Source organism: Alligator sinensis, unplaced genomic scaffold, assembly GCF_000455745.1.
Source record: "Alligator sinensis unplaced genomic scaffold, ASM45574v1 scaffold1851_1, whole genome shotgun sequence".
Lineage (NCBI taxonomy): Eukaryota > Metazoa > Chordata > Crocodylia > Alligatoridae > Alligator > Alligator sinensis.
In genome coordinates this window covers 292,587-313,799 of record NW_005842964.1, presented here as the reverse complement: position 1 = coordinate 313,799, position 21,213 = coordinate 292,587, and the positions used below count along the sequence as shown (strand labels likewise).

Sequence of the window (21,213 nt, the reverse complement as noted above, 5' to 3'; positions counted from 1 at the left end):
CGAGATAATGACGGACGTGGCGCCGAAAACGGACGGTCGCGCTTGCAAGACTTTTTTACGTCAATATTTTACGCTGACGGGGCAATTGATTAGGAATTGATCACTTTCCCAATTTTCTGGTGACAAGCACAGGTGTTTCCTGTGAGATCCCCAGAGCTCTCCGCCTTGGGCGGAAACCGTTAAACTATTTATAGGCAGAGGTGTTTTACAGGAATATCCAATGGTGAACCGTTATATGGAATCTTTAATTTTTGGCAGGTGGCAGCTCTTTGTCTCCTCAAGTTACAAGGTAGTGGGTTAGGTTTCTCTACCTGTTACGTGTGTGCTACGTGTGAGGAGCTTACGCTTATCTTTGACCAATTATATATAGTTTCCCCTAGCATTTTATTTCAGCTGACCAATTATCTACAGTACTCCGGCTGCATTTTGTTTCAAGGAATTTTGGCAGGGATGTCTTTTAACCCTTAATCATCAAAATGAGGATGATTTGAATGGTATCTCTTGCTCAGTGGCATGGGCACAATTTAATTGGGTTGTGACAACTGGGTGCATAAGTAAAGCAAATTCAAGCTACGATTCATTAAAAAAACTGGACAAAGTGACATGTAACATGCAAGTAACTAAAGCAATGTTCCACAGCTACTACAGGAACACAAGTTGTATGTTGTATGCTTTTCACTTAAGACCCACCTATTAAAGAGATTTCTTAAATCACTTAGAAACAAAATACTGTATTTTTCATATACAACAGTTGCCTTCAAAAAAATTAGCAGCCCCAAAATTGGGGTGAATATATTAAGCAGGGAAACTGATTTTCTGCCTGGGATAGAAGCCCCCTGGTTTGATTTCCGATCGACAGTGCAGCAGCTGTTGCTTTACTATTTAGGCAGCTGAGGGAGTCAGTTGACTTTGTTCTTCATTGTACATGCATTAACAACAGTCTCTCCCATTTTAATGGTATTGATGTTTCAACCAATCAAGTTAAGCTGTCTTAGGGCAATTTTGCTATCTGACAGCTGCTCCTGTCTTTCTCCTCATATTTCACAGCCCTGGAGACTCTTTTAGCTTCTTTAAAAACCATGGATCCAACCATGAAGACCACTTTTCGGCAAGATCTAGGGCTTCAGTTTTAGTTAAGCAGGAAAAGGAGCGTGAACCTGCTGAAGATTAGCCTGTGTCCCTGCTCTGTGCAGCCATAACTCTAGAAAAATCTTTATGCTTAATTCCACCTTTCAAAAACAAGTTACATATTAAATTCCAGGGCATGTTGTATGCGAGCAAATATGGTACCAGGCTAGGCTTTCCTACTCACTTTTGTAGGCAGCGCTCTACAATCTAAGTCCTAGCAAAAGGTTAAAAATACAATCAGTAAAATGAATGACATCTCCCCCTCCACTGTCATTCATATTTATTTGATATATACTAATCTATTCTTATCATCTCTATTTTTAACAGTGTTCAAAAAAGTTAGGCAAAAACAGGTTAGCCAACCAGTGGATTTAGAAAATAGTCTTATATACTGCTGATTGATCACAATGTCAACAGTACAATATTATCTAAAGAAACTGCATAATAGCCAGACAGGTTAATTTACCTCTATGGAGTCCTCTTCTTGAATGTTGAAAGCAGGAATTAAGGATAATTAAAACTAAAAATCTTTACTTTACAGCGTTCTCTGAGATGACATATTCTCTGTATTTATCTTCCCACTGTCACCTCCTACTTCAACAAGTGAGAAGGGAAAGGAAGTTCCTTTAAGATTATTGCATTTTCTAGATTACAGTGTTTTCCTTTTGTTAAAGACCCGTAACCCTGACACATTTAAATTTCATGATACAGAAAAAAAAAGGAATGAAGGTGCTTGTTTGTGTGTGGTAGGTCAAATTTTAATTTTCATGTTCTTTGTATTGTCTTTAGTGTCTCCTCTAACCAGAGAATGGAAGTCTGCAGCATTAAGACCTTCTTAGAATTTCTAGGGAACAAGGACATATTTCATAGATTTCATAGACATTAGGGCTGGAAGGGACCTTGCGAGATCATCGGGACCAGCCCCCTGCCCAAAGAGCAGGAAGTCAGCTAGGGTAAGATGACCCCAGCAAGATAAGCATCCAGGCGTTTCTTGAAGGCATCCAAAGTAGGTGCTTGTGCCACTTCTGAAGGGAGTCTATTCCAGACTCTGCAGACTAGGATAGTAAAGAAGGTTTTCCTTATGCCTAGTCTAAAACAGTCTTCCAGCAGTTTGTGACTGTTAGGACCCTGTCTTCCCTTGAGGTGCCCTGGTGAACAGACATTCTCCCAGTTCCTGATGCACACCCAACCCTTATATACTTGTAAGCTGCCACCAAGTCCACCCTGAGCCTAGTCTTCTCCAGGCTGAAGAGTCCTATGCCTCTCAGCCTCTCCTCATAAGGCCTGTTCTCTTGACCTCTAATCATGCACGTGTTATTTCCTGTATTCTGTGCCATCAGGCTTATATTCTTTGGTTCTTAATTCTGATCCTACATATTGCAAGTCTTCTGAAACTTTTTAAAAGCATTCTTGTCAAAAAAACAAAGTGTCAGTTTCCTTCCTCTTTATCCTGTCCCATAGACAGGCAAAGTCCCTTTACCCATGTGGAACAATGGAATATTAATTCTAATTTTGTAACCTTTGTTTTAGAGCACAGGTGTCATTTGGCCTCTGTAGGGCTCCTGGAAATCCTTGAAATATAGAGGTGGGTCCCACTGCTAAATTCTAGGGTATGGAGCCCTGTTAGGGATGCATTTCAGCAGTGGCAGTGTAAGAGACTGTCATATTCATTCCTGTAGCAACATGAGCCATCAGCCCCACACCTAGAGGTGGGTCCGGACCTAGCCAACAAGGAGCCCCATGGTCCAAATCTGGCCAGGGGTGGGTGGGACCAAGCGAGTTGGACAGCCCTCTTTTGGGGGATCTGGGTAGAGAACATTTTTGTTCAGCTATTAATTCACTTATATCCAGTATCCTCTTTGTTATAAAAGGAATACATTTAGTCTCTAGACTCTATAATTCTATAGGATCCAACACAGTGAAGCAGAGATCCATGAGAAAGTACCTCTTCAGTTGCTGTGACAAAGTATAATAGCCTGCTGTGTCTTTATGGAGGCAGATAGTTTTGGCTACATGTTAAATACATTTCAGGTATTTGCCCCGTTTCGGAAGAAAAGCAGAACTCTCTTTACCAGGGATAGAGATATATGATACACTTGAAAATAAGCATTTAAAAGAGATTATTCCGTATTTTTTAAAGTTGTGTTCGTTACAAAGACCCCATCTATACGTTATATTTAGGCAGCAATTAACGCATTAAATGCAGCATAAATTACAAAGGTGTTACATGTGCACCCAAATGAAGGCACCATAAAATAGGAAATGACCCATAAAAATGTGCTACATATAATTCATACATGTAATGCTGAACATTTTTATGGCTGACTTGTATGGAGCTTTAAATTTACTGGGTAGCTGGGAATGACAATCAGATGACTGTCAACCCCACCTGAAGCTTCTCCCACCAGGGACTTTTAACTTGCAACCAGGCAGTTCTAGTCACTGCTGCTGGGCATGGGGTTTAAAAGTTCCAACAGCCCAGCCACAGCTGACCAATGTGGGATTTTGACAAACAACTGATTGTCAGCCCTGGCTGGACTGCCCTGGGTCTTGAATGGGATGCAGAGCTGTCCAGGCCAGGCAAACAATTAGCTGATTGTCAGCTCTGGCCTCAGGACTCGAACTGGCCTTGGTGTGGTTCAAGGCCCAGCTGACAATTAGCTGTTAGCCCCACACTGCACCAGGGCCAGTTCAGCCCCCAGTGCAGTACCAGGGAATAAGCTAACAATCAGCTGATTGTTAACCGGACTCTGGATCTGTGAGCACTCAGCTTTTAATTTGCTGCTGCAGGGGGAGCCTGGAATTAGGATCCCGGGCTCCTCCTGCACTGACAAGTAGAAAGAGCACAATCAGGATCTGATCTCCAATCCCAACAACTGTGCTTCCTACTGTGCATGTGGTACGGCAGGGGGCACAACTGTTGGACTGGGGATTAGATCTTAAATGAACACAGTCCAGAATCCAAAAAAATTTCAAGCTATCAGTTACATATACCAACTTGGTGGTGACTGGTCTGCACCATGGGTGTTGGAGACGGTGGGAGTTGGGCTGGCTGCAGTAGTAGTTGCTATTCAGGCACTCCCCGCAAGTGGGCACCTGGGACTGAAGCCCTTATCACCCAACCCTTGCTAATACTACTGTACATAGACTCTTTTAAAAAACCCCTACATTTACTGCTAAGCTACATTGGAACATCAGTGTATTGCACCTTATACCCTATTTGGCTCTGAAATCTTCACCAAAATGCATGACAATGCATAATTATGGAAGTTTTCCTTCTTTTTAATATTTTTAGAATTTACATCCTTGAATAATATTAGATTGTCTCAGTTTCTAATAGTTCTGTTCTGTTTATCATAGTACATGAATTAAGTTTCCGCATATGACCTTGCCAGTTTGACTCAGCCATGATCTGTAGAGTGACTGTGGAGGATGAGAGCATTTTTGAAGTCTGTTTAGTATTTGAACTTTCCCACTGACATTACTAAAAAGAATGTTAATGCAGCAAGTTATTATATGTAACTTACTTACAGCAACCTCAAGATTTATCACCACCACAACTTGCAACATATCATGTGTGGACATTAACTTTGATCAAATCTCATTTATAGACTATTTCTCACTACTATATTACTTATATTGAAATCAAACTATTTTGCACATCTTAAAAACATATTTCCATTCTAAAATAAAAGGAGCAGCCAGGTGACAAAACTCAGCTAAGCAAATACAGTCCTCCATTCTGAATTAAGGAAACATATTATATTTAGATGAATTAGGCACATTTCTAAGGTATCTATTCTGCATGCCAAAAATAAATAGATAAGCAAGTAAACAAAGAAAGATGTTTTCTTACATTTTCTGAAGCACCTGGGCCATCACAACCCCATTCGTTAAATCTTCCACAGTCTGGCATGGTGCCTCAACATTAAAAGTCTGGATCTGAAGGGAACAAAAACAAATGGAATTATCTGATTCTGTCTAGTGTTTTTTAATAGAACCACCATTTTCAAAAGTAACAGTTGTTACCAAGCAACAGTAAATGGTACAAAGAGACAACACAATGGCATACAAAATTTAATGGAAGAAAGAATGCAAGCTCCCACGTTCATTAAGTGGTCAAGGACTTGCTCTGTCTTGCATTGCATCATGTCTGCAATGCTGTGACACATATGGTTACAACCACAACTCTTACATGTTCTGAACAAGATCTGCAAACATGAGTGACCAGTTAGGTTCCCTAGGAAGGAACTGTTAAAAATACTTAATGACATATAAACACAGGTCAACTTTAAAGTCATTGAAACCTGAGCTTCCAAAGTTGCTCAAGCATTTTACCAGCTTCCCCTCCCCTCTCTGCCCTGCCGGTTTCTATCAAGGGATGTTAAAGCCCTCATTTAAAAAAAAAAAAAAAAAAAAAAAAAAAAAAAAAAAAAAAAAAAAAAAAAAAAAAAAAAAAAAAAAAAAAAAAAAAAAAAAAAAAAAAAAAAAAAAAAAAAAAAAAAAAAAAAAAAAAAAAAAAAAAAAAAAAAAAAAAAAAAAAAAAAAAAAAAAAAAAAAAAAAAAAAAAAAAAAAAAAAAAAAAAAAAAAAAAAAAAAAAAAAAAAAAAAAAAAAAAAAAAAAAAAAAAAAAAAAAAAAAAAAAAAAAAAAAAAAAAAAAAAAAAAAAAAAAAAAAAAAAAAAAAAAAAAAAAAAAAAAAAAAAAAAAAAAAAAAAAAAAAAAAAAAAAAAAAAAAAAAAAAAAAAAAAAAAAAAAAAAAAAAAAAAAAAAAAAAAAAAAAAAAAAAAAAAAAAAAAAAAAAAAAAAAAAAAAAAAAAAAAAAAAAAAAAAAAAAAAAAAAAAAAAAAAAAAAAAAAAAAAAAAAAAAAAAAAAAAAAAAAAAAAAAGCACTTACCACCCAGACCTCCCATTCACTTTCCATAATTACACAGTTTATACATGCACACCATGCTCCAGGGTGGAATAGAGAGAGGAATCCTGCTAGTACTAGCAAACATATACTGGACTACTATTTATTGTAGGGTGCTCAGCTACTACAATGACAGATTTGATATAAAAGCCTACATAAAGAAAAACTTTGTCTCTTAATCATCACACTTAAAGATCAAAGAAGTTAGTTAGCATCTTTGGTCCAGAACTAGTGACAAGGATATGGACAAGTCTATGTACCATATGAGGCAGATGAATACTGGTTTCTAATCTAGAAATGTACAGAAGGTGAAAAGGTGAGTGGATCTTTGGTCTGCACATACTGGGACAAATTTAAGGTACCTAGCCTAAATTGCCAGTGAAATTTCCAGAAGTGCTGAGAAACAGCACAAGTCTTTGGAGCAGAAGCCTAAAAGAACAGTGAACAGGGTTGCCGATCTTTCATAATCTCAAATAAAATGCTCTGGTGACAGCATCTCTCATGAACCGTTTTGGAAAACAAGTACAGACGAATACTCAATTTGTACTTGTTGCTTGGCAAGAAAACCTTCTACTACATCTTTTGAAAATACCACCTGGAGGAGTCCGATGGAAACAGGTGTGGCAGTACTGTGAACACGCAAGGATGAACAGGCTCAGAGCTCATCAAGCAACAATATAGGTACCAAAAAAGCTGGTATGTTAATAGGCGAATGCCATCTTCAGGCATGAAATGTATCTAATGCAGTGCTGCTCATGGGTAGAGAACATAGATGAAAATTTGTTCTGAAGAGCTAGAACAATCAGCAGAAAAGGAGTGTCCTGAACTTTGTGCTGCTTTTCCCATTCCATAGCAGTATCAGACAACCAGGAGAAACTTGTGTCTCTGCAGAAATGTGAGCAGCCACCACCCTGCAAAAGCTAGCTAAACTACACTGCTATTAATGGATAATGGGGAAGTGCGGTCACACTGGAAGATAGACTGGCAATTCAGGCCGACTTGGAAAGGCTCACAAGGTGGGCGGATCAAAACCTGATGGCATTTAACACGGAGAAATGCAAGGTGCTCCACCTCGAAAGAAAAAACCCACATCATACTTATAGGCTCAGCAGCACTACACTCATTAGCACCATGACTGAAAGCGACTTGGGGGTCACGACTGACCACAAGATGAACATGAGCCACCAATGCAATGCTGCAGCCGGCAAAGTGAACAAACCTCTAGCTTGCATCTACCGGTGCATCTCAAGCAAGACCCAGGAACTCGTACATTTCAAAGGCATTAGGGCTGGAAGGGATCTCACAAGATCATCGGGTCCAACCCACTGCCCAAGGGGCAGGAAGTCAGCTGGGCTCAGAACACCCCGGCAAGATAAGCATCCAAGCATTTCTTAAAAGGTATCTAGAGTATTTGCTTGCACCACTTCTGAAAGGAGTCTAATTCCATACTGTGGAGACTCAGACAGTAAAGAAGTTTTTCCTTATGTCCAGTCTAAAATGGTCTTCCAGCAGTTTGCGACCATTAGACCTTGTCTTCCCTTAGGGTGCCCTGGTGAACATCATATTTATAGGCTTAGCAGTGCTACACTCACTAGCGCCACAACCGAAAGAGACTTGGGGGTCATGATTGACCACAAGATGAACATGAGCCCCCAATGAGATGCCACAGCCAGCAAAGCAAATAAAACTCTGGCTTGCATCTACTGATGCATCTCAGGCAAGACCCAAGATGTCATCCTCCCACTTTACTCGGCCTTGGTGAGGCCACAGTTGGAGTAATGCATCCAGTTCTGGGCTCCACACTTTAGAAAGGATATAGAGAAGCTCAAGAGAGTCCATAGGAGAGCCATGCACGTGATTAGAGGACAAGAGACCAGGCCTTATGAGGAGAGGCTGAGGCATGGGCCTTTTCAGGCTGGAGAAGCAAAGGGGGACTTGATGTGCAGCCTGTAAGTATATAGGGGGTGTGCATCAGAAACTGGGAGAACATCTGTTCACCAGGGTACCCCAAGGGAAGACAAAGTCTAATGGTCACAAACTGCTGGAAGACTGTTTTAGACTGGACATAAGGAAAAACTTCTTTACCATCAGAGTCCTCAGAGCCTGGAATAGACTTCCCCCAGAAGTGGTGCAAGCACCTACTCTGGACACTTTTAAGAAACACTTGGATGCCTGTCTTGCTGGGATCATTTGACCCCAAATGACTTCCTGCTCTTTGGGCAGGGGGCTGGATCCAATCTTGCAAGGTCCCTTCCAGCCCTAATGTTTATGAAATCTTTACCCCCACCTCCTATACATCCATTCATGAAATCTCTCCCTGGCTACCTAAATGCAGGGTGAAGAGTGCTTCTGGGTACTGACAGCAGGACACAGGTTGCTGACAACTCCATGGCTTGCACACCTGCTTGCAAGTAAAAAGAATGATAAAATATTTACCAAGAACTAGGGTAGTTCAGACAATGAGTCTGCTTTCTATATATTTCTCAGCAGAACATGCATGTGGTTGCAACAAAGAATACTATTACCTATAGATGGTAGATTGCAAAGATCAGAAAGAGAGAACACCCACAGACTTGCATGCTTTGTTTGAATTTTAATTTTTTTAGTATAACTTTGTACAGAGAGCAATAAAGGAAGAGAGAACACGACATTTTTTTAGGTTGGCACAGTTTATACTATTAAGCTTTATTGATTTGTTACAATAAATACAGTATCTTTTTATATTAAACATCACTGATACACAAAAACACAAAGCCATTTAAAAAAAAAAGATTTTAAGCATCCAGTTGCAGAAATAACTTTCCCTCTTTAGAAACAGAGCGGGGATGAAAAAATCTTTTGTCTGGACATCACTGAGGGCTGGAAGTCTCTACCCTTCCCTTCCTTGAAGCAGCTGGCTGCCAGATTCCCAGCACTTCTGCAACAAGGGTAAATTCAGACAATGCAAAATACCAGCCTCTGCAAATGAGGTGAGCGCTGAGGAGCAGAGGCAGCACAGGGCAGCTTCATGAGATCAATCCTCTGTGCTGGATTGGACTTCTTTGCAGGCTATAGTTTGCCAACTACCAAAATAGAGAACATGGAGAATGTCCAAGAGTGAGCTAAGGAGTAACTCGTAATCAAAAAATTTGTATCCTGTACTTTGTTGAGGACATAATAGTAGCCAGCATGGGTCAGTGCAGGAGCAGGGTCCAACTGTGGAGATGAAGCAGCAGCCAGCTTCCTCTGTGCCTTTAAGCTAACTTTAACAACAGCCGCTGGAACTCGGCCCACTGTCCATTCCTAAAAGATGTATTTTTCCAGGAAGTTCTTTGTTCTCCTGCCAGAACTGTTTCTGGTCTTGGGTGTGTCCAAAGTTGCCCTCATGTTTTATTCTTCAAAGTTGCAAATTCATTCTAATTCTCAGTTCCCATTTTTCTGTGGTTTGATAATCTCAGATTTTCTTCTTCCAACTTGGAGTCTGGATGGCACGCACAGTTGGACAACACGTTCTGAAAAAGAAAATCACCATATTAACTAATACCTATAGCAGGTGTTCATACATTCCACAGAATATCAATGAATGACACAAATCGTTATTTCCCTTCATTTGTACAGTCCAATAATTAATTCAGAGTCAGACAGCTGAGAATGGCAAGAATAAGCACTCTCAATTGTCACACAACACTTAAAACTGAGTAATGCGAGACTGATTTAGATCAGGGAACAGAACCACATGCAATAATGTCAGTGGCCTGAAATATTTCTTAACAGAAAATTGGAATCTTAGAAAGTATTATTTTTTCAAATCTTATCCAATGAGCAGCAGGTATATGTGACCTGCAAGTCTCTGTTTACTATCTTGGCTGGGGAAAGTTTGTCATAAAAGTCCTTTGATATTAAGTTTGGAGAACGTGCCATGAAAAAAGTTCTCCACTACAAAAGCTAAGGATTGGTATAAAATATGGGTTAGAATTCATGTACCACTTGCCTTTCACAAAGCGAAGTGCATGACTTGTTACCTGCTCAGTGATTACATCCCAAACTTCAGACCATAGAAACCTAGGGCTGAAAGGGACCTCATGGGGTGATCTCGTCCAACCTGCTTAACTAAGGCAGGATCATCCCTGATTAAATCATCCCAGCAATAGTTCTCCTGAATCTACTGCTTTATTGGCTTTACATTAGAGATTTTTTAATGCATTTATTAGCAAAACAAACATTAATGTGCTTGCAGATAGCTAAAGCTGCAAATGGTGTAGACAAAAGGCTAAATAAAGGCCATGTGGGCCAGTTATAACACAATATAAGGTAAATGCCTTGAAACTGGGCAGCAAGAAATTCACTGCAATTAAAAAACATTTTTTTCCCCCCTAATGTCACTTCAGGAGACATTTAAAAAATGTCCTCATTATTCACCTGTCATGTTGAATTTGGCATGCCATGGTCAGCTGCCACAAAATGCCAACCACAGCCCTTCCTCTACTACCAAAACAAAACTAACCCAACCTCCAAAAACAAAAACAATACCCCACACCCACAAAGAACAGGTCTACTGAAATAAAATGGGCCCATTAGAGAGGAAGGTGGCTGAAAGAAGGGTCAAATATGGAAGGGGAAACAGTTACAAGTGAACAGAAGGACAGTGAATTGTGCTGTGGGCAACAATGGTTTAGGGAAGCAGTTGGCAACAGAGAAGGCATCACCAGGGTCCAACTGCCTTCTGTGCTCAATTTATTCTTTTTGCTGCTGTGGACTTCTAGGAGTGCAGGTGCGAGGCCCATGGCAGGGGCTGGGTTGCAAGCAGCAGCCCACAGTGACAAAAGGTTACCAGCCTATGGTTTAGGGAATGAGGAGTGGAAGAGCGAGCGGGAAGAACAAGTGGACACTTCCATCTACACGCAAGACTTATCTGACCATTTATTGACATTACTGGCAAAATTCAGAAGAACTCATTCTTTTACTGATTTAGAGAAAACATTGTTTTCAGTTCTAGAGTCTGGAAAATCAGCCCAAAAATCAGGATTTTTCACAATAATTGTCTCCATACCTGCTGCATAAAGTTGATCATCCACAGATCCTAGTTCCTCATGCTGAAACAGAGCATCTTGAGAGCTAGGCCTCCATCCAGCAGACCTCTTACCAAGGCAACTTAGCCAGGTTCTTTGACCCCCATCTTCTCCTAGATAATCATGCCACAAGTCACTTTTTATTTTGTTTTTTAAAAAACAGTTCATAAATATATCAGTGTAAATGAAGCAGATTTTTAGGGTTCTGCCCAGAATCTTGTAAGAACAGGAAACTTGGACTTTCTGATGCTGTCATTGGTCTTACAATGTGACTGATTCTTTTTATTTTATTGCAGCATATCTTCCAAACCCATCTTATACTATGCACTTGAACAATCAATTGTACACAAAAGCACTTATTACCACTGGTCAGCTGTGCTTGGATTTCCTCCTCATTCTGTGACATTTGTGCCCAAATATCTGAAATAGCAGGCAACACCATCATGAAAGAATATCTTTCAAGACATCCCAGTAACATTTGCGATGCTCAGAAATCACAAAAGAAGCTGCCTGCAGCACAGGCTGAGCTCATAACTGAGCTCCATGTATGGTTCTACCATTTGGGCAAAATCTCCTGGCCAAGCTGACTTTTGTGCAGTGGGGTGAAATGTGATGTCACTTAAACTGGTGTGTTTGTGGACTGGAATAGGTAGACAATATGGAGCAGCTTCTTTTATTACACTGTCTCTGTACTGAAACTTAACTACAGAAAGTTGAAGTGTTTCAGGCTGACTTAGTATTCAGACCTGCTTAAAACCTCTAGTCCAAAAGATGCCTGGCACATATTTAACCACTAGGGAAACACAAAGGAGGATACAAGATGTTTCACAAGTGTGGTGGAAGGAGGCACAGGTTTCAGAAAGGTCCTTTCTTCCCGCACAATGAAGAGGAGAAAAAACAAGATAAAAAACAAGGCTAAGGGATTCAGCCTGCACAACAAGCAATCACAATAAGAACATGCATATCGTAAAAGCCACATACGTTTAAGTTGTAGCCAATAAACAGGCCACTCCTACTCAAATACCTCTCATTTTGACTGCTGTCTGTTTATTAACTGCCCTTACCTATTCCTTTTGATGATTCTTTTTCCTTAAACAGCATTTACCAATTACATTCTACTAGAACACGACTCTGAGCATTTATAATCTTGCAGGACACAGCCATTTCCCTCCACCTCTCCCCACACCATGGAACTGCAATTGAGATTATATAAGAAGAACCACCTCAGTTCACTTTGCTGGCCCCCAAGGTCTTTACAAGTCTGAATAAGTGGAAGTAACTGTATAATTTGAACCCACAGATGCAAAAGTCTTGAAGAATCAGAGTTACTGCTACACAACCTAGCTGCTTCATATTTTTACTTGTGGAAGTCTAGTAAACATTGCAAACCAAAAGATGAGCTGAGAAGTTTTAATTAAAACAAAAATGATAGAACTGTTCTTCAAATCAGATCTAGATGGCATAGTAGTTCTCAATAAACATGTGACAAAACCCAGCTACTAGACCAGAAGATTAATAATATGGAATTATTGCAGAGACAAGCCACGGGAAATTGAATAACCATAGGAAAGCAAACAAAGACTGACAATGCAGACAAAGCACATGCTCCAATGAATACTCTAATCTATTTTCAAGCCTCAAGGCCCTTTTACTTCTACAATATAGAAGCTGGAATGAGGTTTTGAGAATAAAACTTTAAGACTAACAACCCATTTTCAGACAGGACTCAAATGTTATTTAGATGCAAAAAACCCCAAAACCTGGATGAGAATGCACAGAGCGTCCTTGTAGAATGCCATAAAGTTAGGAGCTACAGTTGAAGCCTGCAACTCAATTTTCTCTCAGCTGTAACTGCAACAAAAAATGCTGCCTTCAGTGACAGGTAGAGTAAAGAGTTCCCAAAAGTCCATAAGGTGACTTAAGTGACACTAATCTGAAATACCCAATTTGTGCAAGTTCTCTGACAAGTGTATAAACACCTAATTTTTCAAGTAAAAAATGGCAGCTGTGTGCATTTTCATTAATGACAAGAACAGGCTGAGAAACTTCAAGCATAATAAATATTGACAGCACTGATGACATGGATACGAGTTAAGGAATAAAGTATCAGAAGCTAATAGTGAAAACCTTTTTCCCTTTGAACGAGTTTCATTTCAGTACAGATGGTTTCTTTGACCACAGCAGATGCAACATATATGCAAAGGTGCTGGGATGCAGAAAGAGCTGTTTTCTTGGGTTATCCATGGAACAGTACTGCCTGGCCTCAGCTGAAACAATAACTATGATGAACCAAGCCCCACCTTATTTTCCAGATCATTCTTCCATTGGTTCTGCTTAGAATATGATGAAGTTATCAGGAGAAACAAAACTCCTGAAACTTTGTAGCCAATAGCAAATAACTGGCTGTTACAGACGCTGGGCAGAGGCAACAGGAGAAAAGCTACATGTGAGACAACAGGGAACAATGGTAGTTGCACCTTGGTTCTCTTCCTAGGGGCAGAAGAGAGAGTTTAAAGAAGAAGTCTTGGTTGCTCACAGTCCTCTGATTTCCAAAGTAGTTGAAAAAGGACCTTACCAATATAAGTTAAGTGGCAGATGAGTAAGGATCAAGAGTAGCACTGCATATGAAACAAGATAATATCTATGTTTAGAGGGGAAGACAGGTACACCAGTAAATGCAACAGCTTTGACACTCTTCAGAGAGGGAGCCTTCACAAAATTACCGCAAGAGAACTTAGAAGGCCTTGGGAACCTAAAGGAAGAAAGAGAACACCTAGGGGGAAACCCAACCCATATTCAAGAACTACCCAAGAAGTATTCAAAGCCATCCCAGCTGACCCACAATCAAATGAGAAAACCCAGGAACTCTCTCTGAAACTCCAACAGATCCCTCCTTTAAGTAAGTATCATGTGGAACCAGGACCAAGAACATAAAAATATAAGTGCCATACTGGGTCACACCATCTAGCTCAGTATCCTGTCTCCTACAGTGGAAGAATAATCTAGCCCTGTCCATTACCCTTCCTTGCATCCACCATTGTTGGTTTAGAGATGCTAGAGGAAACATCTCCAACAGCTCTGTTAAGCAACTATTAAGAATAGATCTATCATACATGATTTTGTCTTAATCCCTTTTTGAACCAGACTGTTATCTGCCACTACCACCTCTGTAGCAATGAATTTCACAAGTTAACTATGCACCGTATAAAAAAGGGCTAAGAACATAAAAAAAGGGCTGTCCAACTTCTTAGCAGCCAAGGGCTGCACACCACAGAGGCCAGACCTCCAAAGACCACAGCCCTACCCTCACCTCCCTGGCTGCAAACTCCTCACGGTGCATGTCCTCCGTCCCTTGCACCATGCAGGCAGGCAGACCCTCTCCCCACCTGCGCCAGACAGGTAGGCAAGCACAGCCCCCCACCCTCACTGCAGGCAGGCATGCTCCCCACTCCTCTCTGAACCACACTGGCGGAGCAATGAGGGAGAATTCACACCATCCACAAAGAATGGTGGGGACTGGTACCACCAAAAGGGCCAGAAGCACCATAAAATGAGGGGTGCTAGAATAGAGGCTCTGAATCTGCAATTGTGCCTACAGGAATGTACATACCACAGAAATCTATAATGCTACAACTGGACATAAATATCTCAACTCCTATAAATATCCAGTTTCTCTCTACCTGCAGAAACACTATCTTATAAGTGAACTTTCATGGCAGAAGGAAGGAAAAGGAAAAATGTAGCTGTGTGAGGCAATATATGAGAAACTAAAAGTTACCATTAGTAACTTCTTTCTCTCTGTCCTAATATCTCTGGAGGCTTACTACAGACAACTAGCTAACATTGTTTAAAACTGCAGGAGTCATCAAAGAGGCCAATCCCTTATTTAAAAAAAAAAAAAACTGATTTGTGAAATTATGCCCTGAACATATAGCACCCTACAATTACAGATATGGTTATACTGGAATTACATTACAATGAAGCTGCCATCTAACATGATTGAAAAGACCTGGGGTGTTAAGTCAAAACCAACTCAACACAGACTTTAAGCCAAAGGCTTTTCTGATGCTGCACCTACAGCAGAGAAATGAAGTCTGTAGTTGAATCAGATGTACTAAAAATTAAAATCAGAAAGATAAATGCATATCCATGCCAGATATACTGAATCAAATTAAGAATGGTTGGAGATCTGCCCCAGGTCAACACCTGTACTGTTTTTAACTGCTGTGGCTGCAACACTGTCTGGGCACTTATTTGGGTCAGATCCAGGAGAGCGTAGCGATGCCTCTCTTCAGTTGTGCGGTGCATGACCGGGGAAGGAAGAGTGCTCCTGCCCCTGTTTGCTTCCCCACGCTCCCCTCCAATGCTGAATTCAGAAGCAGAGGAAAAGAGAGCAAAATTAACACACAGCCCCTGGGCTCCATAGCTGTATGAAATGATGGATTTGCATGCCAGAGCTGCTCATCCCCTTCTTTCCACTGCTGCTAAATACAGCTAGGATGGGGGGAGGGGCAGGGGCACAGGAAGGGAGGGCAAATGTCAGTGGCATTCACCCCTCAGACCCCAGAGCCCTGTGAAGGCAGGGGCTCCAGCCAGAGCCTGCACCAATCAGCTGGGTAGCTCACAGTGTACATGGCACTTGCAGAGCTCCGGCAGAAGACGCACTGATTTGCTGGTAAGACCAGAGAACTCATTGAAATCCATGACTGCCATGAAAGGGCTGTAATCCTGGATCCACCAATGCATCTTATCCCGTAGTAGCTAACACTTCCTCAGAGGGGATGGATACTGGATGGTTCCAGAAGGCAGCACTGTTTCCCAGCAAGCGACAAACTACAGCCCTCTGCTGACTTAGAATTACAGGAAACCCTCGCTATTCACGGGTTCAGCACTCGCAGTTTCAAATATTCACAAATGCCAAACCCGCATCTTAAATACACTTACAGGAGCTCCTCGGGACCTCCACACTTGCCGCCGCTGTGCTCCCACCATCGCCAGCACAGCCATGCCCTCCCCAGCCACCGGAGGCACTGTGTTCATGAACGCAGATGGCATTCATGAACACAGTGCCTTATTCGTGGATTTCGCCATTCGCAGGGATCTCAAGAACATATCCCCCGCAAATGGCAAGGGTCTCCTGTACTAGTTCTGAGAAGCTGGCAGGGGAAATAGCATGACCACTAAGGCAGTTCTGCTAGTTACACCCGGGGATAACTGCTTTTCTGGCATGGGGCAGTACCCTTGAAGGTAACTTACAGTTACTCTCCCATGATTGTTGCCTGTGGGAAGATCTTGGCTTTAAGCCCACTTTATGGAAATGGGAGACTTCTCCCTATTTTCCCCCGGGGCCTTACAGCTGAGGACAAGCGAAACCTGGGTTCAGCATATGAACCCCAAGCCTCTGGGTTTGGGCCTACACGTAGGATACCTGCCAAAGGATTTGGAAACATATGAAGTCCCAGGTGGGGTGGAGGATGTTTGCCGGTAGTAGGGCCACTTATGGTTTTTGGCTGACTCACGGATTTGGAATTGATTTGGCTGATTTGGATTGGAACATGAAAAATCCCCTTAAAAAAATAAAATAAAAAAAATGACTAGTTCCGAGAAGCTGGGCACCAGTCTCCCGCCTCTCCTTTCCTGTTCTACTTGCTGTTCTCTTGGCTTCCTCCAGAAACTTCTTGTTCAGCTCCCGAAAGTGCAGGAAGCCAAAGCTCTTCCTACAAATGTCCCAATCCATACCAGGACCCCAAGTTCTGAGGGCAGGTAAGTGTATGAGAGTTTCAAAGATGACAGAATTAAAGGTAGACAATTTGTCCCCCCTCTAAAGCTACCAAACACAAAAGTCTAAGTCTTAGAAAGTAAAAAGCTCAAGGGATGTCACACAATAAAACAGGATGTCAGCACTGCAGGTTAGCAACAGGAGGAGCAGTTTTAGCTAGCCTGTATCCATGTTAATAGAGAATTATTTTAGGCTGAACAGGTTCTAAAACCTGTTGAAAGTCTTGTATAGTCTCGTTTCACCTCTAGCAAACAGGCTGAAGCACTTCTGCGTGGACATGATTTACCAGTGTTCTAGGAGGTTAAACCAGTTTTTAAAAGTCAAATTCTCTCAAGAAAGCAAATCTCAAATAGTTTAGTCTTCTCTAAACAGTAGCTAAAATAATTCTTTTGATATCCAGAATGAGCAACCATAGCTCCTGAGAGCCACTACAGAGCTTGGAGAAAGTCAGACAGCGACAGCAACTAAGATTTTAAATAAACTGTTCCACAGTAAATCAACAAACTTTGTGGTCCCTTTTACAGTTTTGGGAAAATATCCCTCAGCATAGAGGATTTTAAAACTAATTCAGCTAAGCTGATTTTTAGAACCAGGTGGGGCCATACTGAGACTAGCCAGTCAGAACCATTGAGTCTGTTTCAAAACCACCTTCATACACAAACATTTTAAACTGTTAGAACAGCCAAGGAAGCCACGCATTCAGCTGAGAGACATGAATATAAACAAAATGTTTTGACTCACCATGATGCTATTTAAGAACTATTTACAAGTATTTCTGATAACAACCAAAAAAGGAAGAAGTCAGTTTCATGACTGCCATCCTAGATCAGGTGGTGTACCTGTACTTTCTGCCCATGGAATATTTGAGGAACACTACTTGTTCCTTTACAGCTCTCTCTTGCAATGGGGTTAAGGATCCCTACATATGGAGAGTTGCAGAATCGAGGATTAGGCTATCTAAAAATGGTCCTGCATATGGTTAAGCACATGACTCCCACACATTAAGAGTGTCATGGAGGAGAAGTAATAGTAGTCAAGCATTTCCATTTTAAAAGATTTTTTTCAGGGCTTTTACCTTTGTCCAATGTTCACCTTTTAGGTTCATATTTCCAGGACACTTCTTTGTCCCAGACTTAGTTTTATTTTGTTTTCTATTTTGGGGTGGAGGAGGTTCAAGCAAAATTATTCTGGTTTGCAAAGAAACTGAATATAAATGCTTTCCAAAGGTAACAAAAGTTTCCTCCTTTTACTGAACAAATCTTATCTTTGCAGAAAACAATTTGAAAAATGGCAGGGATATAGCTTCTAGCTCAGGGGCCCAATTATTTAGGCCCAAGGGCCACATAGGCTGTTTCAGTGAGATGTTGCAGGCTGGGTCAGAACCCCTCCCCCGCAACAACTCACCAAAACTCCCTATGTAGAACAGCTCTGGGCAGCAGTGTTCAGGAGTGAGAGGGGCAGGCAAAGCTGGAATCAGAGCGGGGTCACGAGGTGGTGACAGAGCGGGGCTGGGTCAGAGCCACAATCTGTTGCCCACACACCTCTGCAACAGGCACAAATTCTATGGGCAGAGGCATGCAGGGAGCGGATGTCAGCTCTGCCCTACCCCAGCTGACAATCCTGACCCCGGACCCAGATGCAGCTCCCCACCTGATTGCATAACCTGTCCATGCAGCTCCCTGAAGCAGCATCCAGGGCTGGGACTGGGATCTTGGGGTGGTGACAGTGCCAGGCTGGGACAGGGCTGGAAACTGCTGCTGGGCCTTGATGGGGGGCCACAGCACCCACAAAGGAGAGAGGAGGGCTGCATGCCCTGTGGAGGAGGCTCAGGAAGAATCCTCCCTTCCTCTTCCTCCAGCCTGGGGTGCAAACCCCAAAGATGCGGAAATGAGAGGGGCCAGGGGGGTGACTCCACACCCACCATTTGTAGTGGCCAGGACCAGGCTGAGGCTGGGGGAGGCAGGTTGCACTGGGGCACCCGTCCCATTCCAGCCTGTAGCTCACCCAGGGATGCCTGTGCAGTGGCTGCAGTCCCCAGCCCTGCCAACTCAGAGAAGTGCGGGGACAGCAGCAGTGGTAGAAACACCAGAGAGGGCATTGCATCCGGGGCCCAGTCTCCACAGAGACCTGCCTCCAGCCTAGGATGCAGCTCCCCACCTGACCAAGCAGTCTCCATGGAAACTGACCCCCAGGGCAGCACCCTCACTGGGGCTCCTGCCACTGCCCCCATTCCACTGTGCTCTGCCCCATGCTAAACCAGCCAGGCTGAGGGCTGCCACCACCACATGGGCATCCCTGGGTGAACTGTGGGCTGGCACGGGACAGGGGTGACCCAGTGCTGCCCAGGAAGGCCAAGGGGACCCACCACAGGCTGGGCAAAATTGCTCTGCAGGCCATATTTTGTCAATAGGAAAAACAGTCTATTGATACTAGACGCACAGAGTAAAACATCTGCATATAGAAAAGGCAACAGGAAAAAATTGTGCATCCTGGAGCATTTGCCTCACTAAACATTAGCTGTATGAATTCTACAGCTATTTGTCAAATAGTTTGTAAAATTTCTTCGACTTACCATCCACTTTAATACCCGAGAGTCGCACATTTTTTAAAAACTCCATATCAGATCTTAGTTCCATATTCTCTTACAAGAGAGTAATAGAGGTTTTCATGCATTGGCTACAATTTAAGGACTTAGGTTGTAAATAATCTAAATTATTAGCAATTGTCTCAAAGTGTTAGGCTTAGACAGACATGTAAATAGGTCAGGTGACTTTTAACTGGGGTTCACTATGGTATTAGAGGCAACTTAATTGCCCTCCCCCAACACCCAGCTGCATGCTACAATATCACTGGTTGCAATGACTCAGTGGTAGTCATGCCAGAAAGATCTTTGGTGGGTTATGTGTTTCCAAACAGCTGGCTGTCTCCAAAATTCCACAGTCACATATCATTTTAAGCATCCATGCTTAAGTAGGTAGGTCCCTGGGGCATTGCTGCCTCAGTTTCAAGCTTAATGCAGTCCTTAAAGCACAGACAGCATATTCAAGCATTGGTCTCTATTTGCCATTGTCTTGCAAGCCCTCACAGCACTGATTCTTTAACTTTACAGCAAGCCCTTTAACTTCACCATCCCCACAATGCAATGCCTTTCTTTCCCCAGACCTGTACAGAGATCTGCTCTTCCCTAGGTTCCAACTCTCCTCTCCTGTCCTGATTCCTTGTAGCATTCAACACCAGAACAGATGGAGCCAGAGGAAGGTCAAGTAGCTTTGCAAAAGAGGACAGGAGCATTAGCAAGGACACAAAGGGATTGAGGGAGAAAGTAAGAGACTGGACTATGATCCCACACCCTTGCCGTGGACATGGGCATGGTCTCCTCAACACATTACACACAATCCTCTCCCAACCAGCCCCTTGGTACATCCCATCCCTCCGCACATGCACACAATGCTGTCACAGAGCTCCCAGTCTGTCCCAGTTGAGGATGTGGGTGGGGCAAAGGAGAACAGGGTGATCTGAGAAGAGTCACTGACCCCATTGCTCATTTCAGAACCCCTCACTGCTCAGCCTGTCTCTGAAGTTTCACAGACCATCACATTTTTTAAGCACAGCAGGATTTCTCTACAACCACGATGGCCACATTTCTCAGTTCCATACTGGGGAGGTCTACCTGGCAACCTCATTCACTTATTCATGAGAAAATAAAGCACAGACCCAAAAAATTAACCTGCGAGTGCCGAGAACTAAACTAATTATTCAAAGCAGAAGGTCAGTTTCACGGGTTACTTCCAGCTATTACACGGGGTGGAGGGAAAGCAAAACAGCTGTAAACCCAGATTAAGCAGCCGGCAAATTCTAGCTGCTTTCCGCGGCTCGGGAGCAGCGCAAAGCAAGCAGGAGCATCCCGGGAAATGAGGCCAAATGCAAGTGTGCAAAGGCTGATTTGACAGGTCTGCAACTGTCCGCTCCTCCGGGGGGTCCTGGCCTGGCCTACACACACAGGCTCTTAGCTGTAAAAGCCAAAAGCATTTCCAGTTTTAAGCAGCCGGCAAATTCTAGCTGCTTTCCGCGGCTCGGGAGCAGCGCAAAGCAAGCAGGAGCATCCCGGGAAATGAGGCCAAATGCAAGTGTGCAAAGGCTGATTTGACAGGTCTGCAACTGTCCGCTCCTCCGGGGGGTCCTGGCCTGGCCTACACACACAGGCTCTTAGCTGTAAAAGCCAAAAGCATTTCCAGTTTCCTTTTTGCAAAAGGCGAATCTAAGCAGCGAGGCTGAGCGCCCAGGCCAGGAGAAGACGACGGACGGATCGATCCCGGGAGCCGTACAGCCGCCCGCCACCACCCGAGA

General features: G+C 42.5%; 1 protein-coding gene and 1 long non-coding RNA gene across 2 annotated transcripts in view; both read right to left on the bottom strand.

Moving 5' to 3' along the window:
* HOOK3 (hook microtubule tethering protein 3) overlaps nt 1-6,051 on the bottom strand; it is a 106,510-nt gene extending 100,459 nt beyond the window's left edge. The window contains 2 exon segments of the mRNA XM_025192730.1: nt 4,985-5,070; nt 6,025-6,051. Coding sequence (XP_025048515.1) covers nt 4,985-5,070; nt 6,025-6,051 — 113 coding nt within the window.
* Nucleotides 6,052-8,689: 2,638 nt separating this feature from the next.
* On the bottom strand, nt 8,690-11,355 carry LOC112548149. Its single transcript, XR_003091965.1, has 2 exons — nt 11,069-11,355; nt 8,690-9,530 (listed from the first exon to the last, which is right to left on the bottom strand). It is a non-coding gene; the product is annotated as an uncharacterized LOC112548149 (long non-coding RNA).
* Between the last annotated feature and the right edge of the window lie 9,858 nt (nt 11,356-21,213).